General features: G+C 46.2%; 1 protein-coding gene across 1 annotated transcript in view; it reads right to left on the bottom strand.

The window, feature by feature from the left end:
• Window positions 1-381: 381 nt before the first annotated feature.
• SYTL3 (synaptotagmin like 3) overlaps window positions 382-21,286 on the bottom strand; it is an 83,661-nt gene continuing 62,756 nt past the window's right edge. The window contains exons 11-16 of the mRNA XM_066605480.1: window positions 20,718-20,820; window positions 15,494-15,664; window positions 12,742-12,853; window positions 12,577-12,658; window positions 12,288-12,484; window positions 382-1,339 (exon numbers count right to left, since the gene is read on the bottom strand). Coding sequence (XP_066461577.1) covers window positions 1,209-1,339; window positions 12,288-12,484; window positions 12,577-12,658; window positions 12,742-12,853; window positions 15,494-15,664; window positions 20,718-20,820 — 796 coding nt within the window. The 3' untranslated portion in view covers window positions 382-1,208. The remainder of the gene's footprint in view (window positions 1,340-12,287; window positions 12,485-12,576; window positions 12,659-12,741; window positions 12,854-15,493; window positions 15,665-20,717; window positions 20,821-21,286) is intronic.

A 21,286-nucleotide genomic window follows, 5' to 3' on the forward strand; every position in this document is an offset into this window, starting at 1 on the left:
TGGGCTCTTTCCCACGAGCGCATATGGGCCGGCTGTTATGTGCTGTGATCTGATGCATTGGATTCCAATGCATCAGATCATGTGGGCGTATTTCTGAGACGTAAAAACGCCTGACCAAGCCAATATGGCGCCGAGCTTTTTTACGTCGGGCCCAAAAGATAGCCCATGGCAGCGGCCGTAGGTGGGAGGGAGTTTAGCAGCGTGGCTGCTAAACTCCCTCTCTCTGTTCTCCCCCGTGCAGGCTCACCTCTTGTTCCTCCCTGCTCGTTTTGTGCAAATGGAGGGGGTGGGGCGGAGCTAAGCGCCGTTACGCCCCACCTTCTCTCATTGATGGCTATGGACAAGGGGCGGGATGAGGGCGGAGCTAAGCGCCCGCTGTCTCCCTGCCCCTTGTCCATAGCCGTCAATGGAAGGAGGTGGGGCGAACTGGCACTTAGCTCCGCCCCCTCCCATTGCACAGAACGAGCAGAGAGGAATGAGAAGTAAACCTGCGATGAAGAGGGAGAGGAAATGGGCAATGGCCTGGTGAGCTCGGCACATTTGCGCCGGGCTCACCAGGCCATCTGAACGGGTGCACAAACATTTCATTTGTGAGCCCGTTCACCAGATTTTCCTTTCCCAATGTAGCGTATATTGGCCGGCCGTGAAAACGGCGTCAAATATGTGCTCGTGGGAATAAAGCCTTACTCTTAGATCTAAATGCCAGAAAAAGTTATCACTATTTGTTTAATGGGACTTCATACTGTTGTTTCTATACTGTAATATATATCAGAATCAAAAATAAAGTATAAGAAATAAATATTTTCTTAAGGCTAAATGCACACGGGCAGAAATTCCACAGCAAGATTTCGCTCAGAATTTCCGCCGTTGCATGCTGCCATAGGATCGCATTAGTTTATGCAATCCTATGCAGACAGACGCAATTTGACCGCGTGAAAGCCCCCGTGGTAACAAAATCGTGGCATGCCTTATTTCATTGCTGACACATCGGCTCTGCACTGTGCATCGCAGAGAGAGAAGACGCCGGAAGGGTAAGCAAGAGGTCAATGCAATGAATCTCGCAGTTGGAATCCAATCCGGCCGGCTGCATCCACCCTAAACGAGTACTAAAATGTTTTGATCATTATCTCTGAAAACTATAAAGATAAGTATAAAATTATAATAAGTACAAACACTGCAAATCAGCACGTGGTGCCTAGATGTGGAGATTAAAATTGAAAAGTTCCCTTGTTGACTTGAAGGATAAGAGTCTCTTCCATCCATTCATTGGGTGTATTAAGCAGTTGCTCCCATAAAAGTTGTGCTGATTGGTGGCAGTCACTGGCACCATCCTCCTCACCTGAAATGGAACTTGTTATAGTCACAAATTAATGTATCACTGCTACATTTGCTTCCGTAACTTTTGCAGAACAATCTGTATCTCTATCTCTATAAAGCTCCCATAGGAGTCAATGGGAACTCCTGCGCAAAACACACCAAAGATAGGTCGGATCCTATCTTTTCTCGCAGCACGCACCTTAGATGTGGCCATTTTTGTTCATTGATGTTTTGAAAGCCCTCATATACAAGTTTGCATAACTGGGTGCCAACCTCGTAGCCATCGCTGTCCCTCTTACATGTTCGTCGAATTCAGTTTCTTATTTACAATAATTATTAAGGATTAGAGATGAGCGAACGTACTCGTCCGAGCTTGATATTCGTGCGAATATTAGGGTGTTCGGGATGCTCGTTACTCGTAACGAGCACCACGCGGTGTTCTGGTTACTTTCAGTTTCCTCTCTATGACGTTAGCGCGCTTTTCTGGCCAATTGAAAGACAGGGAAGGCATTACAACTTCCCCCTGTGACGTTCAAGCCCTATACCACCCCCTTGCTGTGAGTGGCTGGGGAAATCAGGTGTCACCCGAGTATAAAAGTCGGCCCCTCCCGCGGCTCGCCACACATGCCTTGTGACTTAGCTGAGGGAAAGTACTATCGTGCTGGTGCTGCTGTAGGGAGAGCGTTAGGAGTCAGTGTAGGCTTCAAGAACCCCAAAGGTCCTTCTTAGGGCCACATCTACCTGTGTGCAGGCTGCTGCTAGCAGTGTTTTTTGTTTTTTTTTCTCAAAATCGGCAGTGCAGAGCATTGCACCCGGTATTAGGGACAGAAGTGGTGCATAGGCAGGGAGAGTGTTAGGAGTGAGTGTAGCCTTCAAGAACCTCAACGGTCCTTTCTAGGGCCAAATTTATGCGTGTGCAGTACTGTGCTGGCTGCTGTTAGCAGTGTTGCATATTTTTTTTTTTCTAAAAATCGTCTGTGCAGAGCATTGCACCCTCCATTGATACTACAGGGACAGAATTGTGTAGGCAGGGCCACAACACAGTTATTGTTCATTGAATATACGCAGTGGGTCCTTCCCTTTGCAAAAAAGGAAAAGAAATTATATTTGGCCTGCCTGTGTCAGTCCTAAGGTCTCCGTGTACGTGTGTGCTGCGTGGACAACGTACAAAAATCTGATGCAACCAGCTACGGTTTACTGCAGGCTTGCGCCTTTGTCTTTCCTGACTGGCAAATACCTGCTCTGCTAGAGTTAATAACTCTGCTACACTAAAGTTGTGTGTCACTTTTTCAGGGCCACACTACAGTTCTAAAAGTTATTGTTCATTGAATATACGCAGTGAGTCCTTCCCTTTGCAATAAAGGAAAAGAAATTATATTTGGCCTGCCTGTGTCAGTCCTAAGGTCTCCGTGTACGTGTGTGCTGCGTGGACAACGTACAAAAATCAGACGCAACCAGCTACGGTTTACTGCAGGCTTGCGCCTTTGTCTTTCCTGACTGGCAAATACCTGCTCTGCTAGAGTTAATAACTCTGCTACACTAAAGTTGTATGTCACTTTTTCAGGGCCACACTACAGTTCTAAAAGTTATTGTTCATTGAATATACGCAGTGGGTCCTTCCCTTTGCAAAAAAGCGGAAACATTATATTTGGCCTGCAGGCTTGCGCCAATTTATTTCCTGCCTGGGAAATCAAATCACTGGTAATACAGCATGCTGAGGGGTAGGGGTAAGCCTAGAGGACGTGGACGTGGACGTGGCCGAGGACGCGTAGGCCCAAGTGAGGGTGTGGGCACAGGCCGAGCTCCTGATCCAGGTGTGTCACAGCCGACTGCTGCGCGATTAGGAGAGAGGCACGTTTCTGGCGTCCCCACATTCATCGCCCAATTAATGGGTCCACGTGGGAGACCTTTATTAGAAAATGAGCAGTGTGAGCAGGTCCTGTCCTGGATGGCAGAAAGTGCTTCGAGCAACCTATTGTCCTGCCACAGTTCTGCGCCGTCCACTGCTGCAAATCCGAATCCTCTGTCTGCTGCTCCTCCTTCCTCCCAGCCTCCTCACTCCACTACAATGACACCTGCTCAGGAGCGGGAACACTCCCAGGAACTGTTCTCGGGCCCCTGCTCAGATTGGGCAGCAGTGTTTCCTCTCCCACCAGAGGAGTTTATCGTCAATGATGCCCAACCATTCGAAAGTTCCCGGGGTCCGGGGGAAGAGGCTGGGGACTTCCGCCAACTATCTCAAGAACTTTCTGTGGGTGAGGAGGACGATGACGATGAGACACAGTTGTCTTGCAGTGAGGTAGTAGTAAGGGCAGTAAGTCCAAGGGAGCAGCGCACAGAGGATTCGGAGGAAGAGCAGCAGGACGATGAGGTGACTGACCCCACCTGGTGTGCAACGCCTACTCAGGACAGGTCTTCAGAAGGGGAGGCAAGGGCATCAGCAGGGCAGGTTGCAAGAGGCAGTGCGGTGGCCAGGGGTAGAGGCAGGGCCAGACCGAATAATCCACCAAGTGTTTCCCAAAGCACACCCTCGCGCCATGCCACCCTGCAGAGGCCGAGGTGCTCTAAGGTCTGGTAGTTTTTCACAGAGACGCCTGACGACCGACGAACAGTGGTGTGCAACCTTTGTCGCGCCAAGATCAGCCGGGGAGCCACCACCAACAGTCTCACCACCACCAGCATGCGCAGACATATGATGGCCAAGCACCCCACAAGGTGGGACGAAGGCCGTTCACCGCCTCCGGTTTGCACCGCTGCCTCTCCCCCTGTGCCCCAACCTGCCACTGAGATCCAACCTCCCTCTCAGGACACAGGCACAACCGTCTCATGGCCTGCACCCACACCCTCACCTCCGCTGTCCTCGGCCCCATCCAGCAATGTCTCGCACCGCACAGTCCAGCCGTCGCTAGCGCAAGTGTTGGAGCGCAAGCGCAAGTACGCCACCACGCACCCGCACGCTCAATCGTTAACCGTGCACATAGCCAAATTTATCAGCCTTGAGATGCTGCCGTATAGGATTGTGGAAACGGAGTCCTTCAAAGCTATGATGGCGGCGGCGGCCCCGCGCTACTCAGTTCCCAGTCGCCACTACTTTTCCCGATGTGCCATCCCAGCCCTGCACGACCACGTCTCCCGCAACATTGTACGCGCCCTCACCAATGCGGTTAGTGGCAAGGTCCACTTAACTACGGACACGTGGACAAGCACAGGCGGGCAGGGCCACTACATCTCCCTGACAGCACATTGGGTGAATTTAGTGGAGGCTGGGACAGAGTCAGAGCCTGGGACCGCTCACGTCCTACCCACCCCCAGAATTGCAGGCCCCAGCTCGGTGGTGGTATCTGCGGCGGTGTATGCTTCTTCCACTAAAGCACCCTCCTCCTCCTCCTCCTCCTCAACCTCTGTCTCGCAATCTAGATGTGTCAGCAGCAGCAGGACGTCGCCAGCAGTCGGTGTCGCGCGGCGTGGCAGCACAGTGGTGGGCAAGCGTCAGCAGGCCGTGCTGAAACTACTCAGCTTGGGAGATAGGAGGCACACGGCCCACGAATTGCTGCAGGGTCTGACAGAGCAGACGGACCGTTGGCTTGCGCCGCTGAGCCTCCAACCGGGCATGGTCGTGTGTGACAACGGCCGTAACCTGGTGGCGGCTCTGCAGCTCGGCAGCCTCACGCACGTGCCATGCCTGGCCCACATCTTTAATTTGGTGGTTCAGCGCTTTCTGAAAAGCTACCCACGCTTGTCAGACCTGCTCGTAAAGGTGCGCCGGCTCTGCGCACATTTCCGCAAGTCCCACACGGACGCTGCCACCCTGCGCACCCTGCAACATCGCTTTAATCTGCCAGTGCACCGACTGCTGTGCGACGTGCCCACACGGTGGAACTCTACGCTCCACATGTTGGCTAGGCTCTATGAGCAGCGTAGAGCTATAGTGGAATACCAACTCCAACATGGGCGGCGCAGTGGGAGTCAGCCTCCTCAATTCTTTTCAGAAGAGTGGGCCTGGTTGGCAGCCATCTGCCAGGTCCTTCGAAACTTTGATCAGTCTACCCAGGTGGTGAGCGGCGATGCTGCAATCATTAGCGTCACCATTCCTCTGCTATGCATCTTGAGAAGTTCCCTGCAAACCATAAAGGGAGCCGCTTTGCGCTCGGAAACAGAGCCGGGGGAAGACAGTATGTCGCTGGATAGTCAGAGCACCCTCCTGTCTATACCTCAGCGCGTTCAGGAGGAGGAGGAGGAGGATGAGGAGGATGAGGAGGAGGGGGAAGAGACAGCTTGGCCCACTGCTGACGGTACCCATGCTGCTTGCCTGTCATCATTTCAGCGTGTATGGCCTGAGGAGGAGGAGGAGGAGGAACATGAGGATCCTGAAAGTGATCTTCCTAGTGCGGATAGCCATGTGTTGCGTACAGGTACCCTGGCACACATGGCTGACTTCATGTTAGGATGCCTTTCTCGTGACCCTCGCATTCAACGCATTCTGGCCACTACGGATTACTGGGTGTACACACTGTTCGACCCACGCTATAAGGAGAACCTTCCCAGTCTCATTCCCGAAGAGGAAAGGGGTTCGAGAGTGTTGCTATACCACAGGACCCTGGCGGACAAGCTGATGGTAAAATTCCCATCCGACAGCGCTAGTGGCAGAAGGCGCAGTTCCGAGGGCCAGGTAGCAGGGGAGGTGCGTAGATCGAGCAGCATGTACAGCCCAGACAGAGCAACAGTCTTTAAGGGCCTGGCCAGCTTTATGGCTCCCCAGCAAGACTGTGTCACCGCTCCCCAGTCAAGGCTGAGTCGGCGGGAGCACTGTAAAAGGATGGTGAGGGAGTACGTAGCGGATCGCACGACCATCCTCGGTGACGCCTCTGCCCCCTACAACTACTGGGTGTCGAAGCTGGACACGTGGCCTGAACTAGCGCTGTATGCCCTGGAGGTGCTTGCTTGTCCTGCGGCTAGCGTCTTGTCGGAGAGGGTGTTTAGTGCGGCTGGGGGAATCATCACAGATAAGCGTACCCGCCTGTCAACCGACAGTGCCGACAGGCTAACACTCATCAAGATGAACAAAGCCTGGATTTCCCCAGACTTCTCTTCTCCACCAGCGGACAGCAGCGATGCGTAAGCAATACGTATTATGCACCCGCGGATGGAAGCATCGTTCTCTCTCACCATCCAAAACGGGGACATTTCTGCTTCATCAATCTGTGTCTAATATTCCTCCTCCTCCTCCTGCTCCTCCTCCTGAAACCTCACGTAATCACGCTGAACGGGCAATTTTTCTTAGGGCCACAAGGCTCACTCATCTAATTTTTCGAAACAATTTTTATATGTTTCAATGCTCTTAAAAGCGTTGAAACTTTAACTTGAACCAATTTTTCGTTAAACTGGGCTGCCTCCAGGCCTAGTTACCACTTAAGCCACATTAACCAAAGCGATTAATGGGTTTCACCTGCCATCTTGGTTGGGCATGGCCAATTTTTACTGAGGTACATTAGTACTGTTGGTACACCAATTTTTTGGGGCCCTCACCTACAGTGTAATCATAGCAATTTGTATGTTCTTCACCTGCACTCATGGTACAGAAGTGTGTGTGGGGTTGGCCTACACTTTAGCTACATAAATGTAACTTGGGCCTTGGCTATACTGCAGCTACTGAAATGGAACTAAGACTGCGCTCCCACTATACTGCTGCTTCGGAATTGTTACTGGGGCCTGTCTTGAGTGCTACTATTGCTGACATGGAACGAAGACTGCGCTCCCGCTATAATGCTGCTTCGGAATTGTTACTGGGGCCTGTCTTGAGTGCTACTATTGCTGACATGGAACGAAGACTGCGCTCCCGCTATAATGCTGCTAGTGATATGTTAGTGGGGCCTGTCCTAATGCTACGGCTGAAATGTTACGAATTCTGGGCTCTGCCTATACCGCTGCTAATGGTATGTCTCTGGGGTGTGGAAACAGAGGCTTCCCAAAGACATGATGGTGGCGAGGCCATTTCCCACCAACGCGGTTACTGTTAAGGTGCATATAACCACGGACACGTGTAGAGGACACGTAGTGCCTCAAAAACATCCCCCACCTCCTCCAACAGGGAAAACAAACATTCTTGGCAAATGCCTTTGCATTGGTTCGTCTGGTGGCAGTCCAAGAATTTCACCTTTACCGACACTACAAGAGAGCCCCCCCACCATCCCCCCGCCACGGCCCACTTAATCCTGGCCACATTCCGAAAACCAACAAAATAAAACCGCGCTACTAGGTCCGCAGTCACCACCACATTACCACCAACGCGGTTACTGTTAAGGTACATATTACCAGTCTGACTGGGGCATGCAGAGACACCTTGACAGAATGAATAGTGTGTGGCACATAGGTTCCCCATTGCTATGCCCACGTGTGCAGCTCCTGATGGCGGTGGCACAGGATTCTATTTCTCATTGCTTCTGTACAGCATTGTGGGCTATCGCCCCACCACTTTTAAAGAGGGTCGCTGCCTAGCCGTGCCAACCCTCTGCAGTGTGTGCCTGCGGTTCCTCCTCATGGCAGACGCACTTCTAAATAGACATGAGGGTGGTGTGGCATGAGGGCAGCTGAAGACTGCGCAGGGACACTTTGGTGTGCGCTGTGGGGGGGAGGGGGGGCGGTTGGTCAGCATGTAACCCAGGAGAAGTGGCAGTGGAGTGTCATGCAGGCAGTGATTGTGCTTTGTTGGAGGTAGTGTGGTGCTTAGCTAAGGTATGCCATGCTAATGAGGGCTTTTCAGAAGTAAAAGTTGTTGGGAGGGGGGGGGGGGGCCACTCTTGCCGCTATTGTGGCTTAATAGTGGGACCTGTGAACTTGAGATGCAGCCCAACACGTAGCCCCTCGCCTGCCCTATCCGTTGCTGTGTCGTTCCCATCACTTTCTTGAATTGCCCAGATTTTCACACATGAAAACCTTAGCGAGCATCGGCGAAATACAAAAATGCTCGGGTCGCCCATTGACTTCAATGGGGTTCGTTACTCGAAACGAACCCTCGAGCATCGCGAAAAGTTCGTTCCGAGTAACGAGCACCCGAGCATTTTGGTGCTCGCTCATCTCTATTAAGGATAAATCTAATGGCATCAAAAATACAACTCTGCTGCTAAGTAGGCATGACTCAAAAAGTGTTGGACTGCCCCCATACCTTTAACGTGCGGGATATTAATATACAGGGCAGTGACATTTAAGGATGTCCAAACATCTATGTATGTATCTACAGCTGTATATGTATGTAAGATGTATATCTTCTCCCTCCTAATCAAAAAGTTGCTTTTAAATGCTGTATCTACAAGTTCAAAAAGTTCTATATTTATTCTGGCTATAGGGTTATCCTCTAAGGGTGGGTTCACACGAGCGTGTTTTTGTGCGCACCTAGGTACGAGCAAAAAACACGCATGAACACAGAATGCTCTGCCGCCCCTGCATTCTTTGTCAGGGAAGGGCTTTACATATAAGCCCTTCCCTGAAAAAAGAAACATTTTAGTGCAAAAAACCCCCAAAAACTTACCTCTTCGCACTGCCGTGACCCCCGCGGGCATGAAGAACACATCTGCCACATGCGGCAGATGTTTCCTTCACCCCTGCTAGTTAAAAGAATTCCCTGCTGCTACATCTGCCACATCTGTGGCAGATGCAGCAGAGGAATTCTTCAATTCTCAACTGCAGCTGTCACACATGACAGAGAATCCTGCTGCCGGCATCCCCGTCAATGGCTTTTCAGGGAAGGGCTTCATAAGCCCTTCCCTGAAAAGCCATTTTAAAACGTGTATATAAAAAAAAAAAAAAAAAAATACCCACCCCCCTTCAGCTGCTGGGGCTCAGCTGCGACTTCTGGCGCTGTCCCCGGCTCTGTAGTACTGAGCTATCAGCAGCCGGGGATTTAAAATCCCCGCCTTTGGTAGCGCTGATTATGATTGGCTGAAGTGCTTCAGCCAATCACAATAGTCTTTTAAAATAGTGTGGAAAAAAAAATTCTCACCTGCCGGGGCTCAACTACCGCTTCTGCAGCTGTCCCCGGCTCTGTAGTACTGAACTATCAGCAGCTGGGGATTTTAAATCCCCAACTGCTGATAGCTCAGAATGACAGAGCCGGGGACAGCTGCAGAAGCCGTGGCTGAGCCCCAGCAGGTGAGTATTATTTTTTTTTTGCACACTATTTTAAATGGCTTTTCAGGGAAGGGCTTATGAAGCCCTTCCCTGAAAAGCCATTCACGGCTGCCGGAGCTCAGCGGCGACTTCTGCTGCTGTCCCCGGCTCTGTAGCGCTGCTGAGCTATCAGCAGCCGGGGAACTGCTCAGCCATTTACAATCAAAGCTACCAGCAGGCGGGGATTTTAAATCCCCGGCTGCTGATAGCTCAGTACTACAGAGCCGGTACAGCGCCAGAAGTCGCGGCTGAGCCCCGGCAGGTGAGTATTTCTTTTTGTTGTTTTTCACACTATATTAAAAGGCTTTTCAGGGAAGGGCTTATGAAGCCCTTCCCTAAAAAAACATTCACGGCTGTCGGGGCTCAGCGGGGACTTCTGCCACTGTCCCCGGCGCTATAGTTCTCAGCTAGCAGCAGGCGGCAGATGTGTTCTTCATGCACCTGGGGGTCACGGCAGCGGCGGAGATGTAAGTTTTGTTTTTTTTTTACACTAAAATTTTTCTTTTTCAGGGAAGAGCTTATATGTAAATCTCTTCCCTGGAAAAGAATGCAGGGGTGCCGGCAGCAGCCGCGGCTTCAATGAAAACAATGCGTGCATTCCCAATGGCGCACGCGTGTCCTATCTTTGCAGGCACGCACCAGCAAAGTACGGACATGTGAACACACCATAGGGAATGCATTGTTGTAAATACAAGCGTGTTTTTGTGCATGCGTATGCGTGTGAGCCCACCCTTATGGTCTTAGCCTGCCCAGATATCCATGTTGAATGGGGAATGGTGAGTATTGCCACATTATTGATGTTGTGATGGTGAACCCAAAGCAGGCGTGAGTTTCCATTTTACTAAATTTTGGCAAATTATATTGTTTTATCTTCTAGACACTGGATGCTGTACATTTTTCATTTGTTATTTTGTAATAAGGTTTGGGTGGCTTCCCATAATCTGCTGACTTTACAAGTCACTTAAATCTTCCACATAATTCACTATAATGTATAGCTAGTGTTTCCCTATAGAGATTAGACAACTTTATTTTATGCCCCCTGATAGCAATGGGTGTAAATGGCTGAACCCAATCTTTTAGGCCATGGTCAGATGAGCATTTTTTTCGCGCATGAATAGGTGTGCAAAAAAAGCGGCTCTATTAGAACCAATGCTTTCCAATCAAAGCATTCACATGTCCGACTTTTACAAACACGAAAAAAGTCACACCTGCAAAAAACAGGACATGCGAGTGCAAATGCACCCGTTCACATGATTTTTCTACATGCAATGTGTGGGGTTTTTTGCATGGCTATTCATTCGCCAAAAAAAATGCTCGTCTGACCAAGCCCTTAAGAGATATCCCTTATTTTGACTATGTAGTGTACATTGTAAACAAATATATAGCAACTTTTTCCCTTTTTATTATTATGTGTTATCCAAATTTAAAAATGTAAAGTATAAATGAGACTTGACAAGTATGAGATTATGAAATGTTCAGGATTATGGTCAAGTAAATGTGATTAATTTAAACCAGTGAGGTATAATAATTGGTTTTAGCAGCCTAGACGCCCAGATTATCTTGCATTTCTCTGCTGGAATACACTTTTGGACTTTAAGACTTCCTAGACCACAGGTGTCAAACACAAGGCCCGCCACCTCAATTTATGTGGCCCGTGAACCTATAGCACATGTGCAAGGGACGCTCAACACTGTAGTGATTACCAGCTGGGGTGCCGCAGCTCCCCTCCGGTAATCACGCTGCGACACTGATCCTGGCGCACACTCATACGTCAGGTGTGCTCCCGGGATCCTCTTCCCCTGAGTCCGCTGCTCCTTAGTTCCGCAGGAGAGGACAAGGGAGGAAACGCTCCGGGAGTGGAAAAAGAGGGACGTTGACTGCAAGGAGGAGGTAAGTATATGGGTTGGGGGGGCTATTATTACTGTGGCTAATGTGGGGTTAATATTACTGAGGAAGTTAATATTATTACTATGGGGTTAATATTACTGAGGGGGTTAATATTATTACTGTGGGTTTAATATTACTGAGGGGGTTAATATTCTACTGGGGCAACTGTGGGGTCACTATTACTACTGGGGCCACTGTGGGGGTCAATATTATTACTAGGGCCACTATGAGAGTCACTATTTTTACTGGGGCCACTATGAGAGTCACTATTTTTACTGGGGCCACTATGAGAGTCACTATTTTTACTGGGGCCACTATGAGAGTCACTATTACTACAGGGCCACTATGAGAATTACTATTACTACTGTGGGTCACTATTAAAGCTCGTTCACACGAGCGTATTCGTATTTCGGTCACACAATTACGCTGCATATTTGCGCCATTAAAAATCGCTTATACCCGCGTATTTGGGCACGCAAAAATGAATGCAGGTGGGCCAATTGAAATGGTGCACAAATATGCAGTAAATACTCAGGTTTCCTGTGCATTCGCCACGTATTTGCTTGACCCATTCACTTTAATGGCCTATTGGGGTGCACAGTACGCAACAAAATAGGCCATGCTGTGTGAAAATATACATTAATGTGAATATTGAAACTAATTGAATTCAATGGCTTCTATTCACTGCATATTATGTATTGCAAATATGCTTGTGTGAACAAGCCCTTACTATACTGTCTTACAATTAGAATCGGCCCTTTGAAGGAAACCATAAGGCTGATGTGGCCCTCAGTAAAAATCAGTTTGACGCCCCTGTCCTAGACTGTTGGATGTCAAATTAAAGGAATTTTATTTCAAAAGCCATGTTCACACCTTGTTTCTTTTCGAGGGTATACATCATAAAAATGATTAGACTCTACCTGTGTTCAGACTGGTTCCACCAAGAAATCGCTCATTCAAGCCTTGATCCCATACAGTTAGATCCAGTCGAGACATCCTGAGATCACTTGGATTTGCTATATGATAGATGAATGTGTGATTCCATTCTGGACAGGGCTGTCTTCTCAGCACTGGAGTCCTTTGCTTTACATCTTGCTTGTTTGGCAGAACAAGACAACTAGTCAAATCAATAAACAGACAAAAGTACATAAACTTTTCTGCACTACTGGATCTTGTGTGAAAGTTGGAAATTAAGATTTGTCAATTTACCTCTTAACAAAAGGACTCAGAAAGCCATCTGGTCTCAATGACAAATTGCTGGCACTTTTTATTACAAGATGGAGCTGGACTACTTCAGAACATAAAGAAAAGGTTAGTAAAACACACATTCTACTATGAAAGTAAACCATTTACGAATTACCTAAAGCTTCATACCATCTGACACACGATCATACTGGAATGTTCCGGAAACTGGAGATATCTCAAGCCTGAGTCTCACACACAGCTCTCCGTGATATTGCAGGGCCAGATCTTCAATCTTTCTTGGCTATAGTATAAAAGACATAGACTCCCTGGTTATAAGAATGGAAAGTTTAATGGAGACAACACCATAGACAGCCATTACATAAGATGTCAAAAAGCAGTTTAGGTAGTTATATAACCCTCAAGAAAACACACAAACATGGGGCGCTGTATATACTGGCAGAATAAATATTCTTCTTTATTGCAGAAAAGTTTTGTTTCATCATATTAAAATGATTAGAGAGTTCTTCAGACTAATGAAAAACTTTTTCAAGCCCTGTACCTAAAGAGGACCTGTCACGGCATAAAGTTAAAGCAAGGGTAGCTGCATGGTTCGGTGTAACACGGCAAGCATGGACACACTGTACCACTAAGTGATTTGGCTTTGGGCTACTCCTGAGGACTGGTCTAAGAGGTCCCTGGTCTTTACCCTTTAACTCCTTTTTAACTCCTTCACTGTAAGCAAATTCTAGGTAGTTTTCCCAGAAGTAGTCTTTATAAAGTGGAAGTTTTGACCCAGACAGGTCATACATACCAAACATGCTACCAAGGGATCCGGCAAGAACATAGTCGGTATAAGGGCTCATTCACATGGACTTATTCAGTTTTGTCTGTGAAAATGCTGTGTATTTCACGGACCAAAACTGCGTATTCATTGCATATTCTGATTAAAAAAAACACAGTAAGGTTCAATAGACTTCTACTTCATACATAAATATGTAGTAAATACGTCACGCGTATTCACTGCGTATTTATGCAATTCCACTGACTTCAACAGCCTAGTTCAGTCCGAAATGGGACATGCTGAGTTTTCTTTCATGCACATAAAAAAACAGGTCTGAATACCCCAATGCAAATCAATGCACTGCATATTATGTGCATAAAAATATGCTGTGTAAAAATGCCAATGTGAATAGTCCTAACAGGCAGAGATCGGGACAGGCAGGGTTCATGCAATACAGTAATCAGACAGAAAGTCAGCACAGGGGGCATTCACCCAAAGCGTAGTCACTGTAAAGCGTCAAGGTCAAGACAAGGAGAGTTCAGGAAAGCTGGGTAATAAGCCAGAGAGTCCAAATCAAAAATCAAGCAAGATAAATATACACCTTCAAAGAACAACTAAGAACTTATTGTTCAGGGACCTTTCAATAGGGAAGTTGCCTTAAAAAAACTATAACTGACATATGTTGTATGTGATTGTTCTCAGTAAGAGAAACCAAGTAATCTAGTAGATATGATGCCTTTCGACGGCCAACATAAATAAATACATGATGTTATAGCAAGCTTTCAAACCTACTCAGGGTTCTTCCTCAGGCATAAAAGCTTAAAGGGGTTGTCCCGCGAAACAAAGTGGGGTTATACACTTCTGTATAGCCATATTAATGCACTTTGTAATGTACATTGTGCATTAATTATGAGCCATACAGAAGTTATTCACTTACCTGTTCCGTTGCTAGCGTCCCCGTCTCCATGGTGCCGTCTAATCTTCAGCGTCTAATCGCCCGATTATACACGCTTGCGCAGTCCGGTCTTCTTCTTTTCTGAATAGGGCCGCTCGTGCCGGAGAGCGGCTCCTCGTAGCTCCGCCCCGTCACGTGCCGATTCCAGCCAATCAGGAGGCTGGAATCGGCAATGGACCGCACAGAAGACCTGCGGTCCACCGAGGGTGAAGATCCCGGCGGCCATCTTCTCAAGGTAAGTAAGAAGTCACCGGAGCGCGGGGATTCAGGTAAGCACTACCCGTTTTTTTTTTTTTAACCCCTGCATCGGGTTTGTCTCGCGCCGAACGGGGGGGCTATTGAAAAAAAAAAAACCCGTTTCGGCGCGGGACAACCCCTTTAAGTCTGATGAAGAACCCTGAGTAGGTTCAAAAGATCTCGATAACATGTATTTTTGTTAGCCATTAAAAGGTATCATATCTACAAGATTACTTGGTTTCTCTTACTGAGAACAATCACATTTTGCTCTACTGCCTAACACGGTATCAAACCTTTTTCGTTTTGACATATGCTGTAGAAAGCGAAGCTAGGTGGCCCTTCAAGAGGTGAGTTGAGCATGCACAGATGCCCTACAGGCAGAGGCAGTAGACAGAGGAATAGTGCTGTGTCTGCTGAACAGAAGACAGAGACTCAGAGGATACCGATAGCCACAGGGAGAGAAAGGTGAGGAAGAGTGCCACTTACTGCAGATCACACTGTCAATCAAGTCCGAAGTCAACCATTGAGAGTGAGTAGTAGGGAGCAGCTAGTTGACACCTTGAGATCACCCGGAGACAGTCCTAAGAAGAGCCCACCCAAGTAAAGGAAAGCAAGTATGGGGAAATTAATAAAGAGAAACAGTCAGTGGGGCTTTAGCTACAGTCACTCATCTAGCCCGTTGACTTTATCCAGTGGTAGGTCCTGTTTAATAGGAAATGCATTGTAATAAGCCAGCTAAAAAAGGCTATATGTGCTTCTGTCAGTTCATTTCACAAGGCAAATATGACTACTGGAACCAAACAATGCAGTATGAATTATGAGGTGCGCATATTTTTCTTCTTTTTGTAAACCGGTGGGATACCATCTGTATCTTTCATAGCCTTCTCACATTGGAGTTACAACTCAGTGCTTACAGTCTTTAGCTCAGAATACAATTTTCTCTCTCTATATAACTTGCTATATTATACCTTTGCTTTCAGTTGGTACCAAGTAAATGATTTAGTTGAGTTGTCTTCAAAGTCCCAGCATTCCAGTGGAATAAGCACTTCTCCTAGGAAGACTTTCCTCTTCAGTCTACCTGCATGCCATATTGATATCTGAAGAGTTCGTGTCTCCAGTTGGGAACGTTCAATGGTATACTGCAGCGGAGAGGAATACTGAGCAGTAAGTAAGCTATCGTGGTAATCTGATATTGATCATTGTATAATCACACGTGCTTTAAAAGATTCTAAAGGTGTTATACAACAATTACATATATTTCTGTACTATAGAGGTAGCAAAGTTTAACTTGAATTTTACCATGTTATGATAACTTTCTGTGCCACGGTTTATTTGCGCTTTCAATAGCTTTACAATGGTGTTTGGTATATTAGGATAGGATAACAATAGTTTTTCAATGGCTTAAGATAAGATAATTTGTTGAAAAACGTTATCATAGTCGAATTAAACTTTGCTACATCTGTAGATCATACAAAACATGACACGTTTTCAATTGGAACCCTTTCATAACAAATGCTCATGTGTTTACATATTACTATTATATACAATACATAATAACATAGTATGTAAAGCCGAAAAAAGACATATCAATCCAGTTCAGCCTATTACTCCCCCAATGTTGATCCAAAGGAAGGCAAAAAAGAAACAATGAGGTAGAAGCCAACTTTTCCCATTTAAGGTAAGAAAAAATCCTTCCTGACTCCAATCTGGCAATCGGAATAATCCCCGGGTCAACAACCCTTCTGAAGCTATTAGTAATTATAAAATATAATATTGTAATGCTCAAAAAAGGCATCCAGCCCCTCTTAACTCTTTTATCGAATTTGACATCACCACATCCTCAGGCAGAAAGTTCCATAATCTCACTCCTCTTACAGTAAAGAACCCCTGTCTATGTTGGCGTAGAAACCACTGGCGTTACTATACAGGATACAGTTGCACCCGGGCGCAGGAGTCTTAGGGGGCCCATAAGGTCTCTCTTCTCCACATAGGGAGCCCAGTACTATGAATAAAGCATTATAGTTGGGGTCCCTGTTACAGGTTTTGCTTTTGGGCCCAGAAGCTTCAAGTTATGCCTCTGTGTTAAGGAGTAAAGAGAAGTTGGGGGGCCCCAAGATAGACTTTTGCACCTGGCCCCTTGAGCCTTTAGCTACACCACTGGTAGAAATCTTCTAGACACAGTTGTTGCAGTCACATTCCTAGGCATAAACACATCATGGGAGAGATCTCTGTATTGTCCACTGACATATTTATGCATAGTTATTAGGTCGCCTCTCAGTGTTATGACACTCCATTCTGTTTTTTCGATTGTCTGTCGAAAAAGGCTCAACTACTGTGGCCAAATGTCAGTAGCTACACATGTTTATTAATTTAGTACAACTGCTGGAATTTAGTTGCACACAGTTGGCGAAGTGATTACTGTTATTTTGCAGTCCAGCCAAGAAGTATCGAAGCACTAGAACCTGCTTCTCACCAGTACTGTTTAATTGGCTGGTCTAAGAAAGGAGTCAAAGGAAAACTAGGGGGAATCATAACCGAAATGTAACAATATCAAACACAGAAACATTTTCCTTTAGTATCCTAGTTGAAAAATCATTATGTTTTGTACTATCTAACATCGAATTTGTATCTTTAAATGTGTGACAACTAGAGATGAGCAAGCATACTTGCTAAGGGCAATTGCTCGATCGAGCATTGTCCTTAGCGAGTAGCTGCCCGCTCGGAAGAAAAGATTCGGCTGCCGGCGGCGGGCGGGGAGCGGTGGGGGAGAGCAGGCGGGGAACGGAGGGGAGATCTCTCTCTCCCTCACTCCCCCCCCCCCCCCCCGCTCCCACCTGCTGACTGCCGCAACTCACCTGTCACCCACGCTGGCAGCCGAACCTTTTCTTCCGAGCGGGGAGATACTCGCTAAGGACAATGCTCGATCGAGTAATTGTCCTTAGCGAGTATGCTCGCTCATCTCTAGTGACAACCCGTTTAAGACTGGAAATCTAGAAACTGAAGCTTTCCTAAGTAAGGTGACAGGACAGAGTTAAATAATATGCCCGTTCTGCAAAGCATACCCTCAAACTTGCAGAGATTTTTTTCTGTACCATGTGAATTGTAAGACCCCATTCATACATATTTTATTGATCTTTTTGCAACAGTATAATGGCCATGAAGGGATTACAGAAATCCCCATTCTCATGTAGAAAAAATGATTTGAGATTTTAATATATGTAACGTAACATTCTGTCCCAGATTTACTTTTGATTCGCCATGGATTTCACCACATAGACATTCACTGACAATGTTACAGAAGATTTTCATTGGGTTTTAGGACTTCTCTGTTGGCATTCAGTTAGCCAAGTTTTATGGTTTCCATTTACTTCAATTAGCAGGAAAAAAAAAAAAAAAAAGTTATAACAGCTATGTATACACTACTGGTTAAAAGTTTTAGAAAACCTCAATTTTTTCAGTTATTTTTGATATTAACACAGTTCCAGCCCAGCAAATAACATGAAATGGTTCAAAAGTTAAAGGGGTTGTCCCACGGCAGCAAGTGGGTCTATACACTTCTGTATGGCCATATTAATGCACTTTGTAATGTACATTGTGCATTAATTATGAGCCATACAGAAGTTATAAAATGTTTTTTACTTACCTGCTCCGTTGCTAGCGTCCTCATTCCCATGGAGCCGACTAATTTTCGCCCTCCGATGGCCAAATTAGCCGCGCTTGCGCAGTCCGGGTCTTCTGCTCTCTTCAATGGAGCCGCTCGTGCAGAATGCCGGCTCCGTGTAGCTCCGCCCCGTCACGTGCCGATTCCAGCCAATCAGGAGGCTGGAATCGGCAATGGAAGAGCTGCGGTCCACGGAGGGAGCAGACCCCGGCGGCCATCTTCAGCAGGTAAGTATGAAGACGCCGGACCGCTGGGATTCAGGTAAGCGCTGAGCGGTTTGTTTTTTTAACCCCTGCATCGGGGTTGTCTCGCGCCGAACGGGGGGGGGGGGGGGGGGGGGTTTAAAAAAAACAAAAAAAAAAACCTTTCGGTGCGGGACAACCCCTTTAATAATATTATGAAATTTTAACCTGAAACACAATAATAGTCTGAATTCATGATTTTAACTAATGGGCTTTTTCAGGGAACACATTCAGGACAGCTGCTGTGCAGCACAGTAAATTGGAATGCAAACTATTCCTACAGATGTCTCAACTTGCTGTAAAACCTTCTGATTCTATAGAACCAGTGTTGGAACAGACTGCATTACAGCGACCTCTAGTGCGGGATTTGGGTAGTTTTGTTTTTCAGGACAGAACACATTGCTGTTATAATGGCAAGAAAAAGATAATTATTAACCAAAGAAGACAGACAGAAGCGTAGATATGTCCTATAGAGAGATGGCCAAGAAAGCCAAGGTGGCTGTCAGTGTAGTTTTCTATACCATCAAAAGGCGCTTGGGATCTGGAGGAAACCCAGAAAGGACAAAAATAAATAAAATTCCATAGTTTAAAATCCTTATATAAAAAAATTCATAAATAAATAGCCACATATGAATTTTATCAACACTGCTAAAGAATGTGGCATTAAACAGGAGTCCGTGGCATTTTATTTACTTGTGTATTTATCTATGGTGATTTGATATGTTTTGATGCATATTTTGTCAATTGAAATATGGTTTTGATGTCGTGATGCTCCACCCCTTGTTCTTCCTCTTTTGGGAGACATGGAGTTGATTCTTTTATGCTTTATAAGAGCTGATTTGGTAGTTTGCTGCCTGCATGTTCAGAGGATGCAGCTATTTGCCCTCCTAGGTCAGTAAGTATATGGCCATTTGCTGTGATTGTTTGTTTTTATATTTCTCCTTTTGTGATGTATAAAAAGCTCGTTTGGTTCGTATTTTAATATGTCTGAAGATGCATAAATTGTTTTCTGTGAAAAATATATTGCATAGTTGTGGAAACATGCTGATGAGCGGCTACAGGAGCAGCGCAGGATTCCTACTTGTCTTTGCCTGGTTTCTACTATTAGCCTGGTTTGGGGCCCTGGGAAAGGCTCTCCTAGTGAACCAGGATAATGGCTTGTGGCTCCCGCATAGCAGAGGTGGATCTATATCGTAATACCATCCCTCGAAATAGTTCTATGTGGTTGTGTTCAGAATTGAGCACAACTTCATCACATATGAGTGCCCACTATACTCCTTTACTCTCCAATTGCTTTTTTGTAATACTACACCAGATAGTGCCCCTTTTACTTTCTCACTCTTGTTTTTTTCCCCCAGAGAGGCGGGAAACTTTTGATCGGCAGTGTTTGTGTGTGTGCATGCGTGCATATATTTTATATATATATATATATATATATATATATATATACACGCACGCATGCACACACACACACAAACACTGCCGATCAAAAGTTTCCCACCTCTCTGGGGGTAAAGACACACATATATCTATTTGCTGAGGTTACAGTGTAATAGAGTGCACACTGAGGTGCATTAAATCTGTGCAAGATATTTTCTGAATGCGCACTGTTGTCTCCGTCCCCAAGAAGGCACTAACTACGTTGTACTAATATTAAAAAAATGTGGAGTCTTGTGGACATTTTATGCTTTCAATATCTTCAGATATCCTGACAACAAATATATGTACCAAATTTTGGAAAGCTATCATGGAGATGAGATCTCTGCACAACCTTCCTTTATAGATGGTCTATTCAGTCTCAAGAAATATGTAGACAATATAAGACACAAACTGCAAAAGATATACATTACGTCCCCAGGAAGCCTGTAGCTCCCATAGGCTCTATTTTCAAGGGCAGCAACCTTCCAGGCACCACCTCATCTGCAAGGTGTCAAGTGCCCAGATGTTATGCTAATATCAGGAACCATAAAACACAACCCAATTTATGACAATTAGCTGTGGATTGTGCTGCTGACTCATTGCAGTTTGTATCCCTATACATTGAAGTAGTGAAATGTCCGCAATATAATGAACATGCTTGTTATTCAACAGGGAATTTGTCCGCTACATGTGGATTGCATTTTTAAAATCCCATCCACATGTATTGTACTGTCATTTGCGGAGGGTCTGTGAAGCAAAATCAGTAGTACAAATCTGTAGCACATGCGCCACGTCTAAACTCACTCTAACATCGTACAACAATCTTAAAAGTCAAAGTATGTTGCGGTGGGTCTCATATGTGCAGTTTACCTTTAAACATTCATTGAATGTTGGATCAACTGTATTTTTCTTAACACTTGTTTTCATTTTACTGATTGGAGATTTATCAGGAAGTAAATACGTTTTCACATACCTAAAATAAAAAGATACACCATAAATAATAACACGCTATTTGTACCTTGCTAGTACATACACCTAAGCATGGATATTCTATTGTTGATATCAATCTCTAGGGCTGGAGCAGGTGATCTGCTGGCCACACAACAATTTATGGAAAGAAGCGCTGTCATCTTCTGCCAGCCCTTCCTGGATTGGAGGATCAAAATCCCCGCCCCCAGGAAGGGCTGGCTGTGATTGGTTGACGAATTCCGTGGCTTAGCCAACCAGAGCCAGTGCTCGTTAAACCAATCACAGCCATTCAATGAATGAATGAATGGCTGTGATTGGTTCATCGAGTGCCGGCAATGATTGGCTAAGCCAGGGCGCTCGTGAACCAATCACAGCCAGCGCTTCCTGGAGGTGGACATTTCAATCCTCCAATCCAGGAAGGGCTGGCAGAATGCTGAAGACAAGTGCATAAGTGAAGAGGGGACCCGCGC

The sequence above is a fragment of the Eleutherodactylus coqui genome, chromosome 1 (assembly GCF_035609145.1).
Source record: "Eleutherodactylus coqui strain aEleCoq1 chromosome 1, aEleCoq1.hap1, whole genome shotgun sequence".
Taxonomy (NCBI): Eukaryota; Metazoa; Chordata; class Amphibia; order Anura; family Eleutherodactylidae; genus Eleutherodactylus; species Eleutherodactylus coqui.